The sequence below is a fragment of the Haliotis rubra genome, unplaced genomic scaffold, assembly GCF_003918875.1.
Source record: "Haliotis rubra isolate DU_JTF1 unplaced genomic scaffold, ASM391887v1 Scf107, whole genome shotgun sequence".
Classification (NCBI taxonomy): Eukaryota; Metazoa; Mollusca; class Gastropoda; order Lepetellida; family Haliotidae; genus Haliotis; species Haliotis rubra.
In genome coordinates, this window is record NW_025764970.1 from 782,805 (window position 1) to 804,306 (window position 21,502).

The window sequence follows — 21,502 nt, forward strand, 5'->3', positions numbered from 1 at the left end:
AAATAAATTCAATTGTGACTTGGGACGAGCATGTAGTGTTCATGAAATGTAACAGACAAAACCAACCGTGTGAAAAATATTGTTAATGCAAAAAGGGTTCCAGAATTTTTTGTGTTCGATTATGAGAAAACATGATCGATTGCTTGGTCGTTTAGTCACTGCAACCAATCTTCGATTTTTTCAATTAATCGGACCACCACTAGTGTACACCAGTTTTCCTTTCTCGGTCTTTCAGAATTCATGTGAAAAAATGATATCTGAAACACCAAGAGGCCAGTGTTTGTAATATTTGTCACTGTCAGGATTCCAACAGCAGAAGATTGGTAGTTACAGCACATAATATCAAGATTTTCCGTTATGTTTCAGAGTGTCAAGAGAGACCTGCTCCTTACCACCAAGAACTTTTACCTGATAGGGTTAGAAACAGTGAGTAGCTTTCAGGACACAGTGAACTGCTTCTGTGTTAATTTTGCCACCTTAACAAAATAACAAGACAAGAGTTATGTCCTTTCTCTACATGCAAGGGACAGGTGGTCCAGACGCTGTCCAGAGTTGCTTCCAGCCAGAAACATTTGGCTACCTGCCCATACCACACTTTCGTCAGTTCTTTCTTTCCTTTCTATAAACCCAACATGCTCTGATTTAACTAATACCAGTAATAGCAGCATTAAACCAACTCACTCACTCACTGACTAACTGTGCTTCAGGTGAAGAAGGGGCCAGACAAGGGGAAGAAGGTGTTGGTGAAGAAGCGGGAACTACCAATAGATGCAATCTCGGGTGTGTCTCTCAGGTACGAAGGACATCTGTGTAATTTTGGGGTGTTAGTTGCATTATGTGGAAGGAAGGGCAAACTTACATTCTACATTGTTTTGAGAATAATAGATTATTTTTGTTTAACTAATCTCTTTCTATAGACAGTATTTATTGCAGAGTAGGAAACTTAACAGAAAATTCTACCAGACACTGAAAACTTACCAGCCCTTCCCAAAGGTTGCCAGACCAACTTTAATTTCACATTTCAGCTCAGCAATACTACAAAAACCTATTAAGTATCTTTGCTTTCAAAATTATTGAAATGCCCAACAAAAGAAACAGTTTCATCACTGTGCTTTGAAACAAGTAAACAATAGTCTCAAAACTAGAGTTATCAATATTATGCCATTGTAGCAAGAATGTGTTATGTGTAACTGTAAATCTTCCATAAGTATGAGCCCAGGCTGGTAAGATATATTTCTTGCCAGCCCTCCCCAGGGTTAACCCATCTTGGGTGCTTGGGCTGCCAGTTGTTTCCTACACTGTCTATTGTCACAGATACAGGAAAGCTAAGTGATCTGTTAGCAGGAATATGTATCATAACAGCTATATTTAATTGGTATCTTACAATATTGGACTGATAGAACAATAAGGACCTCAGTTAGTGACTAAATTCTCCAGGGAAAACCATTGAACTATGTCATCTTTAAAATGTACTGTGTTGAGGGAGTGGCACAGCGGTACAAGGTTCCTGGTTTGTATGTATAGATGCATCCCTAAGAAGGCTAGAGTTTCCTTATGTTAGTAGGTTTGAATCCCTGATTAACTTGATATGATATATGGTTTGTGAGCACCGTATCTGTGGTTCTGGTAAATGGTTGTATGGTAAATGTCCTGCATTTGTGATATGTTGATGTGTTGTTCACTTGCAGCACCATGCAGGACGACTTCTTCATCCTCCACATCCAGGGTGACTACAGCAGCCTGTTACAGTCCATGTTCAAGACCGAGTTTCTCACCGTTCTCACCAAGCGATACAAAGACAAAACTGGCAAAACCCTTCAGCCCCAGTTCAATGACAGGTGAGTCGGTCATTAAACATAATTGATGGGATGTAGGATTTGGATGGTGTGAGGTTCTTTGTATGTTGTTGCTGCCAAGGCAGCACTCAATAAATCTGTGACACCACTTCTTATACCATTCTCTGATTACAAAGCTAGCATTAGAACCTACATCCGTGATTTGATGCAGAAGAAGTGGGACACCCAGATAGGTATCAATAAATTACATCAAATAAAACCTTATATTGGTTACACCTACTTGGGTTGTCAGTCCAGATTTGAGGAGGTCATTATGCGACGATGTCGCATTGGCCATACGCCTTATACTCACAAATATCTGTTAAAAGGTGAAGATCCGCTGTAATTGAGGCGTAAACATTCCCTCTGGATTATGGTTGCCTTATTCTGTGGTTTCCACAGACACATACAGAATGAAATGAAAATTTTAACACTAAGTCATAGCTATCCCTTGTGGTATGCCCTTCCAACTGACAGAGTTACCTCCCCCTGACCTAGATGTCACTGTATAGTAGTTTGAAAATCCTCACAAATTTTCTGTATGGTATACACTGTACACGTGTATAGAGTGGAGTGAGAAATTGACTTTATCAGCTTGTTTTCTACACTGATCCATCCCTATATAGGTTAGTGTTGTCGACATTCGTCCTTTGGACATCAGATTTTATATTATTTTACGCTTGTACTTGATATATATTTTCCGCCTCTTTTCCTTTGTCTAACTTTTAAGCTATGGCTAAGAATAAGTCGTGCAATGTCAGAAGTTCATGTCGGATTTAGACCCCATTCTCTCTGCATTTCTTGTTTTACTGGTAATCATTGTACCCTGCAAGATCGCTGCCTTCTGTGTTCAGAGTTATCAGAGGTTGAGTGGTTAAGTATGGATTCTGCAAGATCTCAGACTAAGAAACGTAAATGCTCCCGTCGTCGGAGGCTAGCAAAAGTAAAAATCCGGCCGGGATCCCCCGCCATCTTCACAGAGATCTGAATCAAAATCCAAATCTAGATCTAGATCTAAATCGGATGCATCCCATTTGGACATTTCTGCTATCTCGAATTATTTGCATCGCTTAAATCAGAGTTGCAAGCCTCAGTTAGTCAGTCCATGTATGATATGGAAATGAGAAATGAGACCAAGATGAATTCATTACAAAATCTGTTTCATGATGGCATTATGTACGGCAAGACGACCGGTGGTCGACTGACTGGGTTGACGATGGCAAGAGCGAGGGGCAAGAGTCAGTTTCTGTGAAACTCGGGGTGCTCTACCTGGGAAAGCCGGTATCACCTTACTTAACCGATCAGAAGGCCGTTCCCCACAGGGCAGAAGCCACGGGCTTCATGTGACAGGGACGGGTCAACCTGGCTGACCCCAGGCAGGCTTTAATTGGCGCTCCAGGCAAAACAAGCCGCGGTCCCTTGTCCCTGGGAGAAAGGCTGTCACGCTTGATCCCAGTCATCTCAAAGCCTGCTACCTTATCCCACGCGGGAATGTGCTGCAGTCATATCCTAGCGGGACTGACTCCATGCCCCTCGCTTGCGCCTCCCACCTTGGGTTTAATCAATCCAGCCACGGCTGCCACGGGGTTAGCGGTATCCAGGACCAGCAGTCCAGTAGCCACGTGCCAAAGCCGGGATTTCCACGGGGAGCCATGGATAATTTTGACATTGATAAGCCACCGTTTTTACCGCTTGTACCGGACCTCTCGGATTCTGAAGCTACTTCTATTTATCCTCTCTCTCAACCAGAATTACGTTATGAAGGAGGGATTATTGACAGTCCAGCCTATGGATACGGCCGAAGATTTTGTTCCTGGATGGTCTCTTAGGGAAAAGGTTGAATTAATCCATGGACTTTATCCAAGCACGGTCCCGCCACAGCCTGAGGAGCCGAACGGGAGTTACCAGTGGAGCTGGGATCGTCAGGATGTCTGCCACGGAAAGGGTTCCCAAGCTATCTCTTCCTCATTCATCGGCACTTAAGTCATGTTGGATTCTTACAATTTGAACCTCTCCAAGGCTTAACTTCACTTAATGCATTACCCAAGATTATTCAAAAGCCAGTGTATGCTATTCACAATAGACTGATTCCACTTTATGCTCCGTGATATGGACAAGGATTTCGCACAGCTACAGGATGCTAGAGCTGCCAGGGATTTTCCATTTTCCTGTTCATCCAAGGATCTCAAGGACATGGATGGGGCCGCCCGTTCATCCTTGGACATACTATCCTATACCAACTGGTTTGCTGCGGGAGTCCGAGCATTATTACCACCATTATTCCAAGATTACGAAGGAGTAAAGAAGGACACATTAGTATCCATGTCAGCCGAAGAAGTAGCCATGGCGCACTCATTCCTAGATGTGGTATATCAATCTATAGCCGACGAACTCTCACAATCAGCTGTGTACACTTGGACGCTTAACAGCCATGGAGAGACTTCACAAGTTAGATTCAATTAGAAGTCTACCAGAGACAGCTAAAGATGTTTTATTTCAACAGCCCTTGGACTCAGAATCTCTTTTCATGGACAATGTGGTCAGGCTATTCAAGTTAAGGATGCCTTTACATCACGTAATCTGAATCAGAGATTGGCTTCAGCTTTACTGTCACAAAGCAGGAATAAACCTCAGTCCAGACCGAGGAGGGATGTATCTGCTACTATTTCCCGCCAACCTTCTCACAGACGCCAGGAGCCACTGCAACGCTCAGCATTTGACAGGGCAGGAGACTCTAGGTCAGAATTTCTCCTCGCCAGCACCATCTTCAACTCGGGCTACTCATCCTCTAGGGGCAGGGGTAGAGGCACCAGGTTTTTCGTGGCACCAGAAGCGGGATCTAGGAAGTTTTGACTCCAATCAAATAGTCCAGTTTACTCAGCCTTACGATTTGGAAATGCCCCCTCGATTTGGAAACAGACTTCGAATTTATTCTACCGGTATCCCAATCTCCCGTAGGGGTTCGGCTAGCACAATATGTGGAGAATTGGACGCGAGATCACCTCGGACAGCTGGATTCTATCAGTCATAGAGAAAGGTTACATGCTACCATGGGAGAGTCTACCTCCAGTAACCTACCAGCCCGGTAGGGAGACGTTTTTCCTGCAAGGGGATGGCCTCTAGCGGGAGCAGTAACGGCCATTCAACAACTGTTAGACAAGCAGGCCATAGTGGAGATTCCACCATCAGACCAGTCATGCGGGTTCTACTCCCCGTATTTCTAGTTCCCAAGAAAGACACGGAGGTGAAGAGGATGATCATAGACTTGAAAGTGTTAAACAAGGAATATTTAAGGAAACCTCCCAAATTCAAGATGGAATCCCTGACCAATTTGAGAACTCTTATCCAACCAAATTCCAAATTCATCAGCATAGACCTGAAGGACGCTTTATCTTCATGTACCAATACATCCTTGGTCTCAGAAGTACCTTCGTTTTCATGGGTAAACAGACGGAGATTTCAATTCCGTGTTCTACCTTCGAATTTCTCTAGCTCCTTGGCTGTTCACGGTGATCATCAATCCCATTTTAGGCGTTCCTACATCATCGCCAGATAGCTATCCACGGGTTACTTGGACGATTTCCTGCACGGAATATAATTACTCAGACTCTTTTAAAACAGACCAAGTTTATACTCCACGTGTTCACACATCTAGGCCTTGTTGTACACCCGGTCAAGTCAGAACTAGTCCCCACATCAAAAATCAAGTATCTGGGAGCCATCCTAGATGCCAAAACGGCACGGTAATTTTTACACCTCAGGATCGTTGGTACAAGATCCGACCAAGATTTTCAATCTGTTAGCAAGCAAAGGCCATCAATTAGGACATGGATGTCCCTGCTGGGATCTCTTTACGTCTATCCAAGATTTCACGATGAGGGGCAGGATTCATCTTAACCGAACCGCAAATATGGATCAATGGGTTCAGGGGATCTGGACTTAGAAACTATGGTATCTCCTCCTTCATGATTCGGTCAGGAATTTTTGTGGTGGACGGTGGACAGCAACGTGCTTCCAGGAGTACATTTTGTCTTCCTCCTCCAGACGTCACTCTATATCAGCGGACCTCAAACTTCGGGATAGCCATGTCAACGTAACATCAAGTTCAGGGGCTGTGGTCTCAACAGGAAAGCAATCTCCATATCAACTGTCTGGAGATGTTAAGCTGGTAAAAGCTCTGTCTCATTGGTCTTGGAACCTGCATCAGAAGAACATTATGTTAGTGACAGACAACAGCACAGTAGTAGCCTATATAAACAAACAGGAAGGAACCAAATCTCATCGCTCTACTACAGATTACGAAGGAACTTTTCAAAATAGCAGATTCCATGAAAAGTCATATAAAAGCTCGCCACATCCCGAAAGGTGAATATTTTTGGCAGACTCTCTCCAGACAGGACAGAGTGATATCAACAGAATGGACTTTGAATATGGAGGCTTTCAAACTCATCAAGGAGAAATGGGAAACACCATCCATAGATCTCTTCGCGACAGCAAGGAACAATCGTCTACCTACATTTGTGAGTCCTGTTCGATCCGACAGCCTGGGCAGTGGATGCCCTGTCAATCTCATGGGAAAATCTGATAGCATATGCTTTTCCTCCCGCTCAAATTGATACCGGAAGTACTAGCCAAGATAAGCCCAACACAACTGTGTAGTTTATCTGGTAGCTCCAGCATGGCCGTAATTGCCAGAACATGGTTCACGGACCTTCTTCAATTATTGACGGACAAACCCTTACGACTGCCTTGTTGGGAAAATCTTCTTCAGTCAGCCAAAGTCGGACAGATACCACAAAATGTAAACCTACTAGCTCTTCACGTGCATGGAGACTATCTATAGTTCCCTCAAGGAGCAGGGGTTTCAATGAACAAGCAATTTCGCTATCTCCGAAGTCTATCAGACCTTCAAGCGGCAGCACTGTATGACACCAAGTGGAATGTCTTCATCCAGTGGAGAAGAGAGCAACGACTACTCAATATTCCAGTCACCATACCTATCATAGCAGATTTTCTTTATATATCTCAGGATGGTTAAAAGATTAAACACAATACTATTGAAGGCTATAGATCAGCGATTGCTTCAGTCATGGACTTACAGGGACTATCTGTAGGATCTGATCATTCTTTACACAGGATTATTAGATCTTTCCAGATCAAGGATGTGTCATCGCCGCGTCATTATTTCCCTAAGTGGGATCTATGTTTGGTACTACAGGCTCTACAGAAGTCTCGTTTGAACCTATGCAAGACACTTCCTTAAAATACTTGAGTTTTAAAACTGCTTTTCTACTGGCTTTTGCTACACGGCTTCAAGAGTGTCAGAACTGCACGCTATTGACTTTAAATCTATTGCATTCGGAAGGGTATAAGATGATGACTTGTAGGACAGTGCCTGAATTTACAGCCAAGAATCAGTCGACGTCTCATGGTTTGTTGGGACACAGAGTCTACAGAATACCAGCTCTGCCTGCCCTGCCTCTAGATCTGACAGATCAAGACTACTTTGTCGATCCGAGCTCTCAGATGGTATATACACGCACATCTAGTTTTAGGCGGAATCGTCGTCATCTCTTCCTCTCCTGTAAAACAAATGTTAATACTGAGGACATATCTGAGAATACAATTTCTTCATGGCTCAGGAAGACAATCGCCTATGCTTATGGAGACTTGGATCAAGAATCAGTTAATGTTAGATTCTCGCCACATGAGATTAGGGCATTAGCATCAACAGTAGCGGCATGGGGTTCAGTTTCAGTTGAACAGTGGTGGCTAGTTGTCAATGGAAGTCATCAAACACATTTATAAATTTTTATTTAAGAGATGTAGCCTCTTCAATGGAAGGCCTTAAGTCCCTGGGTCCGTTAGTAGCTGCACAACACCTTTCCTCCTCCCTAGTACCTATTAAAAGGGTAGCAGGGATTGGATCATGTGTCAAGCATGTTACACACCTGGATTATACGATGATGGAGAGAAGATAGAGACAGACAGAAGTATTATCAGGTAGGTCACAGTTACGATTATCCCTATTATAGATACTAACCGAACTCAGGTGGTGGTTGAGTATTGAAAGGAGTAGTCTCTAATTATTACGGAATTAATCTTAAGGATTGGGAGAATCAACCGGAAGTGACGCCATAAACCGAAGTGACGTCATAGACCCGAAGTGACGTCATAGACCTAATATTGACCGAAGTGGCGCCATAAATGGGAAGTTACGTCATGAGATGACAGAATTCGGGAAGTTGTCAATTGGAAATTATCAATATTAATTCATCTGAAGAGTAGTATAATTCGATTGATAATTAGAGACTACTCAACATTTGACGGAAGTCCAGTGGACAATGATCCAATATTATATTTCACCAGTGAATTATTTACTACTAAGTCATAGTTATCCTTAGAGGATTTTGATCATGGAGAATAACTCACTAGTGGTATGGTATGCTTCAGGACTATTCTTCTAGGGATAGCCCTCCATCCGTATGTGGGATTCAGGGCAACCATAATCCAGAGGGAATGTTTGCGCCTCAATTAGGAACAATTACATTTTATTGTTAGTAATTGTTAGTAAACTCTACCTCTGGATTATGGGGTATAAACTTCACCTTCCTCCCTCCTTTCCTCTAGAAGATAAGTGTTTTTTTGTAAACTGTATTCATAAAATTTGTGAGGATTTTCAAACTACTATACAGTGACATCTAGGTCAGGGGGAGGTAACTCTGTCAGTTGGAAGGGCATACCACAAGGGATAGCTATGACTTAGTGTTAAAATTTTCATTTCATTCTGTATGTGTCTGTGGAAACCACAGAATAAGGCAACCATAATCCAGAGGTAAGTTTACTAACAATTACTAACAATAAATGTAATTGTTCCTTTTGTATCCCTTGTTATGAGAGAACCACGGTCAAGCATGTCCTGCTTGACTGTGTTGAATTCTCCATGATAAGGAATAAGTATTTCACTGTTAAAAGTGTTGAGGATCTTTTTACTACTGTTCATTTTCATTTAATTCTTGGTTTGTTAAAAGAAATTGATTTAATTACCGGTAATGAATTTTGATTAATATGTTCTGTAGATAGATGTGTATTTTAATGATATGTAGTTTAGATTAGTAACTTAGATTATATGTTCGTTTAATTTGTGGCTAGATTATCTAAAATTGCTAATAGCTGAAGGGATGGTGTAAATACAGCTAGGGTCCATGCAGGAAGCAAATGTACTGTAAGTCCCCATGGTCCCTAGTATGGTGATCTACCTTCAGTTGTTGGCAATATATAGCCTGTTTTTACCTTGTATTGTCATCTATAGTTAAACTGTTTTAGATTTAATTTTTAAATTTAAATTCTGTGATAATCTAGTTATTTTACTGTCCTTCGTTGACAGGTTTTTACAATTTACCATTAATTACTATGTATAAAATTGTGACGTTAAATTTTAACTCACTCACTGTATATGTTGCCCAGATAACTAGTCAGGCGAAGTTAAGCAACATTGCTTGTGGGGGTAGCCTAGTGGTTAAAACGTCCATTCCTCACACTTAATACTCAGGTTCTAATCCCCACATGGTACAATGTGTGAAGCCCATTTCTTGTGTCCCCAGCTACAGTATTGCTTAAAGCTGTGTAAAACCGTACTCACTCACTCACTCACTCACGTTGGTTGTGGATTGTAGTAAGATGGTTACCTGTATTTGTAGCTTGATTCCAAGGAGTTTCTCTGGCTTCATTTTGGTCACATACAATAACATGTTGTGTCTCCAGAGGCAAGTGACTTATTTATGGGGGCAGTGGGGTAGCCTAGTGGTTAAAATGTTCACTTAACATGCCGAAAACCCAGGTTGATTCCCACATGGGTACATTTCTGGTGTCACCCGCTGTGATGTTGCTGAAATATTGCTAAAAGCAGCGTAAAACTCTCTCACTCACTATTTGAAATAGGCAATGAATGGGTATCCAGTAGGATTAGATGGTAACCATCTTGGGCTTCACAGGCTGTTTGGGTTGTTTACTCCCCAAGGAGCTGAGAATCAAAATCAAGTGAACATTGATGCATTGCCTGGAGTAATAATGTGGATATCCTTTGGTCTAAAACAGTTAAACTTGGAAGTCCTTTTACAGATTCATGATTTAATTTAGTTTATATAATTGATTGTCAAAAAAAGCTACTCTTTGGAATGATTTTATTAGTTCCCATCTCAAATGTCTAACACTTTCCTTCATGACGCTCTCAAGGATACATAACTTTCCTTGCTTTGGATTATGATCTCTGTCCATTTCTGGTGTCCCCCACTGTCACATTGCTGGAACAAGGTTGTATTGTTGTAGCTTCTGTATAGTCACGTTATGCCATCTTGTATTGTTGTAGCTTGGAGTTTCCTGTGAAGAAAGAAGGCTGGGGTGGAGGAGGAACTCGATCTGTTCGGTTTGTTCGTGGGTCAGGAGATGAAGCTGTTCTCAAGCCATCGTCCAAGGTGCTCACAGTCAGCATAGGACAGGGACTTCCTCGTGATTCTCGTAAGTGAATAGGGGTAGTTGGCTTGACATCCAGATTCCTAAACTCATCAGAAGCTTTTATGAGATTTCATTATTTGGGATTAGGAAAACTGTTACAGACATGATTTTGTCCTGAACTTAACGCAGTAGGATTTGGTTATTAAATCTTTCGGTGCAGTACAAGAGTTTGTGAAATATTTGAATCATTTCGAACTGTACTTGCATTACTGAGACTAAATTAATTGTAAACTATCAGCTTTGAAACTTGTTTCCCGTAGAAATTTCACATGGTTGTTTTTCTTTTGAAGTGCTGTCTACTTGTGTTCGTCTGTTGGCATCAAATTATAAACAATTTCAAAGGATTGATAGAAGACAAAGTTCACGCAAAAGTCATAAACTTTAGCACATGACTGCTTCAGTGATGTAGTGAGTAAGTGTGCCTGAGAGGGGAAGTTTGGTGCTTCAAGGCCCTGGGCCTATATTTCCGAAGCTCTTTTAGCTAAGATAGTCGTAAGTTAACGTTAATGTATGGCACTTACGACTATCTTGGCGCTAAGAGAGCTTCAAAAATCTAGGCCCTGGCCACATCTTACCTAAAGACATTAACTGATGTACTTGTGCCTTGTGCTGTACATGCATGATGTTGACTTTCAGGCCCTGGTAGGAAGCACGTGAGTAACGGCAACCCAAGGCGCCCTGCCCCCTCCCACATTCCTCCACCTTCAGGTGTTGCATCGCGACGAGGCCCTGCCCCTGGTAGACCTGCTCCGCGTATGCCCTCAGGGCCAGCCCCGCCACCACCTACATCTACGCCACCATCTAGAAGTCAAGGTAAGCTGGAGAAACAGGATACTTTAATGTTTCATCTGTTAATCCAAACTGCCTAGCTGTATGCTACAGATATTGTTGCTAAGAAATAGTGGATACTCATGATATTATTGATTTGTTTCAAGAAGAAATGTATCATGTAGTTTGTTTTCTTTTAGTATCTTTGATCAAATTAATACAGATGGTTCATAGGGAACAGATTGAGAAGCACTAGGATCTGAAAGGTCATTATTTTTCCTTATCCTGACTCATGCTCTTTTTGCTTGTCTTCTTCTTCTTGCGAACATAGTGGAACACTTGTATCTCCCTAATTGAAGCTCCCTTCAATTTAAAATCACTAATTAGTATTCACCACGAGTTACCTCCTTTCCACAAGCGCGGGAACGAGGGCGCCACCTCCACCCATGTGCCTCACTCTCTCCTTCTTCGCCCAGTGAGCTGGACGTGAGAGCGCCTGTGTCTCCCGACACACTATATCCTTTGATTTATATTTAGTTAGTTACCTCGTATAGACATCTATAGAGGTTTAGCTAGTATCCTTCAACGATTATATATTGATATTTAGTCGCTTTTTCTACAGTTTATTCACGGGCCCGTGTTTGTTTCCAGTGGATTACGTTGATGAAAATTCTGTACTATTGCAGATTACGTTTTTATGCTGCTGCTGATCCGCCTTTAATATGATGTAACGGCCCCATGTTTATTATATTCACACTGCAGTTGCGGTACTAATTTATCCAATTCTACCTTTTATTAATATTTACTTTGGCGCTTGGCACGCACAGCAGATAGGTCGTGATGCAGAGTCTAGTATGACTGATACACGGAACCCTCGCCAGTCTACTGCTGTTGGCCGACTCTCCCTCCGATGTGGTGTTCCGCTAGAGTGGTGGAGAGGTGTGTGGACGTGAGTCCGCCATCTCCAAGAAGCATCCTGCTTCCCAAGACATCCCATCGCCGCAGCAGAAGACTAGAGGGTTTTCTACTACATCTCAACAACCGAGACCGCTCCCATCGGGTTTGGGCCTGTATGATGATCAGCCGGTCATCATACCGGTTGTACATCAAAGATTGACCGATGTCGGCACAGATCAGCATGCAGCCTGATGTACCAACGCAGATATGCGATGATCGTCCTGAGGGTCCCATCATTACCAACACTCAACGCAGGCGTTGCACACCCAGGGCAGCAGCCGACCTCTGAGGGAAAATCAACGAAGTCTACTAGGACTTTCTCAACCGAGATTGTTCCAACCGATGACCTGGACTCTACGATGATCAGCTGATCATCATCCCGACGTCGCCACAAGAAACGCACCGGTGACAGCTAATAACGACATCAGCAGAGATCACCATGCAGCCTGATGCCTCTACACTGATGTCGGACGATTTTCCGTGGACCCTCCATTAACACCGCAGATAAAGCACCGGCGACCTCGCCGCAGACCATCCCAGAAGACATGATGCGACAAATTATGAACATCATGGAGGACCAATATCTGCGGTAGCAGGGTCCGAAGTTTTCGCGAAGGCTCCAACGTAGACAGCACCCCAGAGGCACCCCCGTCAACGTAGAGCAGCCAGACGATGTCACCTTAGCGAAGGAAGTCCACGGACCACCTTGACGAAGGACCTAGATGTACAGCTCTTCGCGAAGGCCTTCGCGAAGGCGGAAAGGACCTAGATGTACAGCCTTCGAAGGCGGAAAGAACCTAGAAGAACCTAGATGTACAGGCAGGATAGATCATCACCTTATGCGGTTTCATCCCTAGATGTGGACTCGGACCATCAGACATCACGGAAGCCTTCGCTGAAGGTCATATCGTCGTTCCCCGACCGACGCAGAGGAAGCTTCGCGAAGGCATGCGCTTGAAAGGACACCTGAATCCAGATCATCATCATCTAGAAGGACATCGAGGGACTATACAAGAGCTTAGCAGAGAAACTATCAACGTTCCCCTCACAAGTCTCCCGAAGATCAACCCATAGACAAGTTGATCATCGATATCAAGTATAAGAACTACAATCGTATATTGGTTCTGTTGAATCCATGGACGAGGCGTATGTTAAGCTGGCCTAAATAGATCTAGAACGATCAATTAGACACTTATCACCAGACTTAGTAACACGACTTCTGAATATGATAAGATGATCCATGCAGCCCTACTTAGGCAAGCGCCACGATCCCACATCCTGTTAAACACAGAGGCTGTTCACGCGAAGCAAAGCTCATATATATATTTATATATATATATATATATACTAATCGGGCTTTGATTCGACACCTTCGCGATGGTCGCGAAGGCTAAGTGGCTCCAAGTCTACTTCACCCAGAAGATCTAGAAGGGATACTTCGAGAACCGCGAAGTCTCGGCGTTCACCGAGGAAGTCTCCTCCAAGGTTTCCATATACTAGCCACTTTCGTCATATATAGCTACTCGTCAGTCCGTTCAAGACGTCGCATAAGTTGATTATCAACTGTATGCCAGATGCCGTCTATAAGCCTACGCCGAAGATAATTGCTTAGGCTATTTACAACACAGAACGCCGCTGTATTATTAGTCAACGACATTTCATAGATCTTCACAGAAATCAACTATTCCGTATAAATTGCTAATATACAATCTCGGACGACGATCACGATTATCTACATGCGTGACCATTACGCATATCTGCAGACAATTCAATATCGAAATTGAACAGCAGCCTTGTTACAGCGAGTATAACTCTTAATAATCAAAGTTTCTGAGAAGAAATATGTACAACAAGTTCAACGTTAATTCTACAATTATGACGATACATTCATGTATACAGTCTACAAGCTCACAACTTGCAAGTTGTTTATACCCTTATATATAAGGGGAAGTCGGAATTATATTCAAAACTGAAATTATTTTCACGACAACCAGGAAAATAACCTACCCAGCATAAAATTACAGAGCGAGATATTTGCTAGGAGGTTTCAGCGGTTACCATTAACCCTCGAAACGCGTGGTCACTCGGATAACCGGGAAGCTACGGTGAAGACCGGCGTTTATGCTAATATCAACGGCGACAAGAATTTATTCAAGGTGGGTTTTTTCCGCTACACGGTGACATCACAGCGGGTATTTATACAGAATCAAAATGCCTTGTTCTGATTGGACCCATGAGGGACAACGACCTACACAGAGGTCGATCTCTGTTCACAGTTCAAGACTTACGTCACAAGTGACAACTATATATCAGTGAAGCGAGCAAGCCTCATTACAGTCCAGTTAACCTGAACATTCATGATTAGACTGCCTTTCTTCAAGTTAGAGACCTCCCCTGTCAAGTTAAGACGAGGGATCGGCAGTCAGAAGCGATTTACATAAAGTTCAACGAGGACAGACACACCTGGTTGTGCACCTACATCGTCAAGGACTTAAGAGCGAATTACCTAGACGAAAGATACAAGTGGATCTAAATTCACAGCGTTTCAGACTACAGCTGAATTTCATCAAGCGACTAACACAACTAGATGGTTAGTAAACCTACTAAACTTCTGTTTGGAGAATAAAACGGAAATTTCACCAACCTGGGGATATGAATATAGTGCTCCAACACCTCACAAGTGAGGTTTATGAACACGCTTCTGGATGACATACTTGGACCCCATGATACGATGATTCTATCAAGATGGCCAGCAAGAGCACTGTAAATTTATCTCCACCAAACCAAACAGGAGGAAAAATGCAACAGATTATTTCCTCTATCATCAACTTACGTGAGAGTGAAGTCTCATGTACTATATCTCCATTTGGATCAGAACTGTCATACTAACGTGCATATCGCGGATGGACCTATTCCGACCCTCCATGAGCTTAATACTCATGATATTATAAGCTAACTTCTAGAATTGTTCTACACAAATGTGATTGAAATAATGGAGGGTTTATTTCTGGAAATCCGATATGGTGGTTGCAAACCATTATCTGAGAGATATCACCACCGAGGACGTCTCAGGTATACACCAATTCGATCCCATGGTCCTCGCACAACAGCTGACAGTTCCTCGGAGAAGATAAGTCAATCTAACAGATTTTTACTTATCTTATAACAATACTAAATAGCTTCATGCTATATATAATTTACTTAAGTTCCTTTTATCATCACAGTACTATGATTATTACATCATACAATATATAAGTTAACAACTCTACAGAGTTTGTTATTATATATATTTACCTTAAGTTATTCATATCTTAAGAGTAATACTATGGTTACATGATAAATGCATTAGCTAACAAACTCTACAGAGTTTTTGGCTATTTTATACATAGCTTAAGTTAATTAAGCTAACAAACTCTACTGGAGTTTTACTATTATATAGGTAACTTAAGCTAATTATACCTTAAGCATAGTACTATACTCATATTATTAAAATATATTGGCTAACAAACTCTAAGGAGTTTTGCTATTATATAGGTAGCTTAAGCTTATTCATATCTTAAGCTTAGTACTATGTTTATATCATATAAGTAGATTAGCTAACAAACTCTAAAGAGTTTTTTTGCTATTTGGCTTAAGTATCATCATATTTCTAAGCAATATGGTTATATTATAACATGTATTAGCAAACAAACTCTACAGAGTTTTAGCTATTATATATGTAACTTAAGCTTATTCATATCTTAAGCGCAGTACTATGTTTATATCATATAGGTATATTAGCTATCAAAACTCTAAAAGAGGGTTTTGCTATTATATATTTAAGCTTAAGTTTCATCATATTTTTAAGCTTTATGGTTACATTATAACATGTATTAGCTAACAAACTCTACGGAGTTCTTGCTATTATATATGTAGCTTAAGTTTTCCTTCATAAGCTCAATACTAGGTTTATATCATAGCTAACAAACTCTAAAGGGTTGTTTTCGGCTATTATACAATTAGCTTAAGTTTTCATCATATCTTAAGCAGTATGTTTACATTATAAAGGTATTAGCTAACAAAACTCGACCGGAGTTTTGTTATTATATATATATAGCTTAAGTTTCATCATAACTTAAGCTCAGTACTATGTTTTTAACATAAAAAGTATATTAGTTAATAAACTCTAAGGAGTTTATTTTGCTATATACATTTAGCTTAAGTCTAATCTTATCTTAAGCTTAGTACTATGGTTACACTATAAACATATTAGCTAATAAACTCTACAGAGTTTTTGGCTATTATATATGTAGCTTAAGTTAATAATATCTTAAGCACAATACTATACTCATATTGTAAAATATGTTAGCTAACAAACTCTACGGAGTTCTGCTATTATATATGTAGCTTAAGTTCATTATATCTTAAGCACACTACTATACTCATATTGTAAAATATATTAGCTAACAAACTCACTGGAGTTTTGCTATTATATATGTAGCTTAAGTTAATTATATCTTAAGCACACTACTATACTCATATTGTAAAATATATTAGCTAACAAAACCCTACAGAGTTTTGCTATATATATGTAGCTTAAGTTAATTATATCTTAAGCTCAGTACTATACTAATATTATAATATATATTAGCTAACAAACTCTACAGAGTTTGGCTATTATATATGTAGCTTAAGTTAATTATAGCTTAAGCACAGTACTATACTCATATTATATAAATATATTAGCTAACAAACTCTACAGAGTTTGGCTATTATATATGTAGCTTAAGTTAATTATAGCTTAAGCACAGTACTATACTCATATTATAAAAATATATTAGCTAACAAACTCTACAGAGTTTTTGCTATTATATATATAGCTAAAGCTTATTCATATCTTAAGCTCAGCATTATATCTATATCATATAAGTATATAAACTAACAAACTCTAAAGAGTTTGCTATTATATAATTAGCTTAAGTTTAATCATATCTTAAGCTTAGTACTATGTTATATCTTAAAGTATTTTAGCTAACAAACTCTAAGGAGTTTATACTAGCATATTAACAAGCTTAAGTCTATTAGTCTTAAGCATTGTATTAATGTTATATATACTTTATCATAATAAAGTACATGGTAATAACCTTTTATATGGCAGCTGATAAGTTAGCAGCAGGAATTCATCAGTTCAGTGCCTTTATGAAGTTCCCATAGGGTTATTACAATCATCACAGTTCAAATCACTAATTATTAAAAATCCAAAGTATTAGTATTCCCACCTCCGTTCCGTAGGATGCTACAAGCAAAAGAGCATGAGTCAGGATAAGGAAAATATGTAATTTTTGGAGTAAAATTGATATTTTATACTTATCCTGACTCATGAGGTCAGCCCTCCCATCCTCCCAAATAACACTTTGGATTTCCCTGTAAATTCAAATGTTGGGCTCAGTATATGAGGGAGAGAGTGAGGCACATGGGTGGAGGTGGCCCTCGTTCCCAGCTTGTGGAAAGGAGGTAACTCGTGGTGAATACTAATTAGTGATTTTAAATTGAAGGGAGCTTCAATTAGGGAGATACAAGTGTTCCACTATGTTCGCAAGAAGAAGAAGACAAGCAAAAAGAGCATGAGTCAGGATAAGTATAAAATATCAATTTTACTCCAAAAATTACATTTTTGGGTATTTTGGTAAATACGTTTTTGTTGGGTTATTTGGTGTTCTTGATGTGATGTGTCAATATATGTGTTCCTTGCTGCAGTAAAACGTCAGTCTAGCACTGATATACAGCAGAAGATACTGAGTCGGAGGCCCAACTCATCGGACAAGACGCCATCATTGCCCCGGGAAGGGGCTCAACATCTGGCTAAGAATCTCAAGCAGGCGAACAACAACAACAATGACTTTCTGGCCACGCCTGATGCCGGGATTGCTGGGTGAGTGGCTCTATGATACCAAACTACCTCATGGGGCATCTGTACAGGTTCTGGTAGAGAGGGGTCAGATTGAGATATTGTTAGAGGGGTCAGATTGAGATATTGATAGAGGGGTCAGATTGAGGTATTGCAAGAGAGGGGTCAGATTGAGATATTGGTAGAGGGGTCAGATTGAGGTATTGCAAGAGAGGGGTCAGATTGAGATATTGATAGAGGGGTCAGATTGATGTATTGCAAGAGAGGGGTCAGATTGAGATATTGGTAGAAGGGTCAGATTGAGACATTGGTAGAGGGGTCAGATTGAGGTATTGCAAGAGGGGTCAGATTGAGGTATTGGTAGAGAGGCAAGACAGGGTCAGATTGAGACATTGGTAGAGGGGTCACATTGAGGTATTGCAAGAGAGGGGTCAGATTGAGATATTGATAGAGGGGTCAGATTGAGATACTGGTAGAGAGGTCAGACTGAGGTATTGGTAGAGGGGTCAGTTTGAGGTATTGTAAGAGAGGGTTCATACTGAGATATTGGTAGAGTTGTGAAATTGAGGTATTGCAAGAAAGGGTTCATACTGAGATATTGGTAGAGGGGTCATATTGATGTATTGCAAGAGAGGGATCATACTGAGATATTGGTAGAGTTGTGAGATTGAGGTATTGTAAGAGAGGGGTCATACTGAGATTTTGGTAGAGGGATCAGATTGAGGTATTGCAAGAGAGGGGTCATACTGAGATATTGGTAGAGGGGTCAGATTGACGTATTGCAAGAAAGGGTTGATACTGAGATATTGGTAGAGGGGTCAGATTGACGTATTTCAAGAAAGGGATCATATTGAGATATCGGTAGAGGGGTCAGATTGAGGTATTGTAAGAGAGGGACCATACTGAGATATTGGTAGAGGGGTCAGATTGAGGTATTGCAAGAGAGGGTTCATACTGAGATATTGGTAGAGGGGTCAGATTGAGGTATTTGAAGAGAGGGATCATACTGAGATAGTGGTAGTAGGGTCAGATTGAGGTATTGCAAGAGAGGGGTCATACTGAGATATTGGTAGAGGGGTCAGATTGAGGTATTGCAAGAGAGGGATCATACTGAGATATTGGTAGAGGGGTCAGATTGAGGTATTGCAAGAGAGGGGTCATACTGAGATATTGGTAGAGGGGTCAGATTGAGGTATTGCAAGAGAGGGATCATACTGAGATATTGGTAGAGGGGTCAGTGAGATATCAGTAGAAACATTGTAGTGAGATATTGGTAGATAGGTAGGATTGAGATATAGGTAGAGGGTTCCGATATTGTAACATCCGATTTGGTTAGATTAGATTAGAGATTTGGTGCTATTGTTATGTTAGTGCATGTCTTTGTGCTCTCCAGTTTCAACTCTTGGCATTGAAGTTTTCACTATCAATCACTGCATGGGGTGCAAGAAAGGCTCAGCTATTAATAATTATTTTAATTATCACTGTTTGTTTTTGGTTTCATCTTCTCAGTATGACAGTACTAATCCAAATTTCAACTATTTCTTAATGACCCTGACCAGGAAGAAACCATAATGGCAACTGTTGTATAGTTTGATGCTAACATAGCCTGCCGCACATCTTACTTATTTTACATCTGTATATTTGACATGTCCTTGACCTTGTGTGTGGATGTATGATGAAAAATGTGTCACATTTGATCCCTGACTGTTCTCCATTTAAGGCAAGCTACTAAGTTGAGTCAGGAGAATAGGAAAAATGAGTAAGTTGTGCAAGTGAGACGACAAGCACTTGCAGTAGAACGGTGGTATTAATGTTGTGTTGTGGTGTTGGTGTGATGCATGATGTTGTGCTTGTATTTCTTTTTCCATGTGCTTCAACCACACTTCCTAATCATACAGGCCTGTACTTGGGTTATATATTGAGATGCCATGTTGGTCATATTGCACCTGGGGATTGCAGGTCTGAGGGGCCCTCCATTATGCTTGTTATAAAGGCTGTTTAGAGTGGAGTGGTTACAGTGTGACATAGCTGGACACGGTTATTTTTATTTATGCTGCCTTAATTAAGACTGCTGTATTGAGCACTTTTGTGAAAATCATCATGAATTGAAGTACAGCAAACACCAGCCCTGATTGTAGGTAGTGCTTGGACAGGTGACACACACCCTGATTGTAGGTAGTGCTTGGACAGGTGACACACACCCTGATTGTAGGTAGTGCTTGGACAGGTGACACACACCCTGATTGTAGGTAGTGCTTGGACAGGTGACACACACCCTGATTGTAGGTAGTGCTTGGACAGGTGACACACACCCTGATTGTAGGTAGTGCTTGGACAGGTGACACACACCCTGATTGTAGGTAGTGCTTGGACAGGTGACACACACACCCTGATTGTAGGTAGTGCTTGGACAGGTGACACACACCCTGATTGTAGGTAGTGCTTGGACAGGTGACAGACACACACCCTGATTGTAGGTAGTGCTTAGGCAGGTAACACCTCAAGACACAAACTCTCTCTGCTTATACTGTTAGCTGCTAGTGGTATGCTTCAGACTACCATGTATAAATACAGATGTGGTAGCATACAGCATGATCATCCTGTTAAGGATTCCTGGTATGTACCCCCAATACCCATGCTTTCTTCCCCTGTGAAGGATACCCAAGCAGGATATGTCCCCAGTACCCCATGCATGCTTCCCATGAGGATTCCATGACTTGTTACCTGGCTGATTGTGTTACTGTACCCAAATGATTATCCTTCAATCATGCTTTGAGGACATCCAAATATAGCTGGACTGCAGCATTAACAAGCATCTATACATACAACATCAATAAGAGGGAAGGGCACACATAGCCCTGTTGTCTAAGGCACCTCGTTGGGCGATGCGTAGTTGTGTCCCTTTGACATGTCAGGAGCCAGTGATCATGAGTTCAAATCTCAGATGATCTTGGTCATATTTCTGAATTTATCAGCACCATACCCATGTATATTGGATGTTACCAGAGTGGTAACCATCACTTCTGACTTTCCTCCTTCATCAAGTGGGCATGTTGTAGTGTATAACTGAAATACTGTACAAAATGGCATTAGACCAAACGGGGCGGTGGGGTAGCCTAGTGGTTAAAGCGTTGGCTCGTCACGCCGAAGACCCAGGTTCGAATCCCCACATGGGCACAATGTGTGAAGCCCATTTCTGGTGTCCCCCGCCGTGATATTGCTGGAATATTGCTATAAGCGGTGTAAAACTAAACTCAGTCAGTCAGTCATTAGACCAAACTTTAAACCAAATAGTGGTGGAGAGGATTAACATTGTCCCCTTGAAGGAGATTATATTTTCATCCAAGCTGTTATGTTTAGTGAAAGTGGTTCCAGCAATGTTCTAGTTCATCTCAACCTGCTCAGTGTTGTGTATGTACACCACTAACTCACTGTAGTTGTCTCTTGTTTCAGGTTCACCTGTGTCGTTTCAACACATCATTGCACATGTTCTTGTTACTGGCACAATGTTCAACATAGAATGAGAATTTAGTCGTGACAA

The 21,502-nt window shown here is 41.2% G+C and overlaps 1 protein-coding gene across 2 annotated transcripts in view; it reads left to right on the forward strand.

Moving 5' to 3' along the window:
* The window catches only part of LOC124279505 (unconventional myosin-Ie-like), a 75,941-nt gene that overhangs the window by 51,157 nt on the left and 3,282 nt on the right, over nt 1-21,502 (forward strand). The window contains exons 22-28 of one of the 2 annotated variants that reach the window (XM_046715338.1): nt 367-426; nt 708-793; nt 1,689-1,838; nt 10,204-10,352; nt 10,986-11,162; nt 17,811-17,985; nt 19,682-19,720. In XM_046715338.1, coding sequence (XP_046571294.1) covers nt 367-426; nt 708-793; nt 1,689-1,838; nt 10,204-10,352; nt 10,986-11,162; nt 17,811-17,985; nt 19,682-19,720 — 836 coding nt within the window. The remainder of the gene's footprint in view (nt 1-366; nt 427-707; nt 794-1,688; nt 1,839-10,203; nt 10,353-10,985; nt 11,163-17,810; nt 17,986-19,681; nt 19,721-21,502) is intronic. The other variant, XM_046715343.1, reaches the window with a different exon arrangement.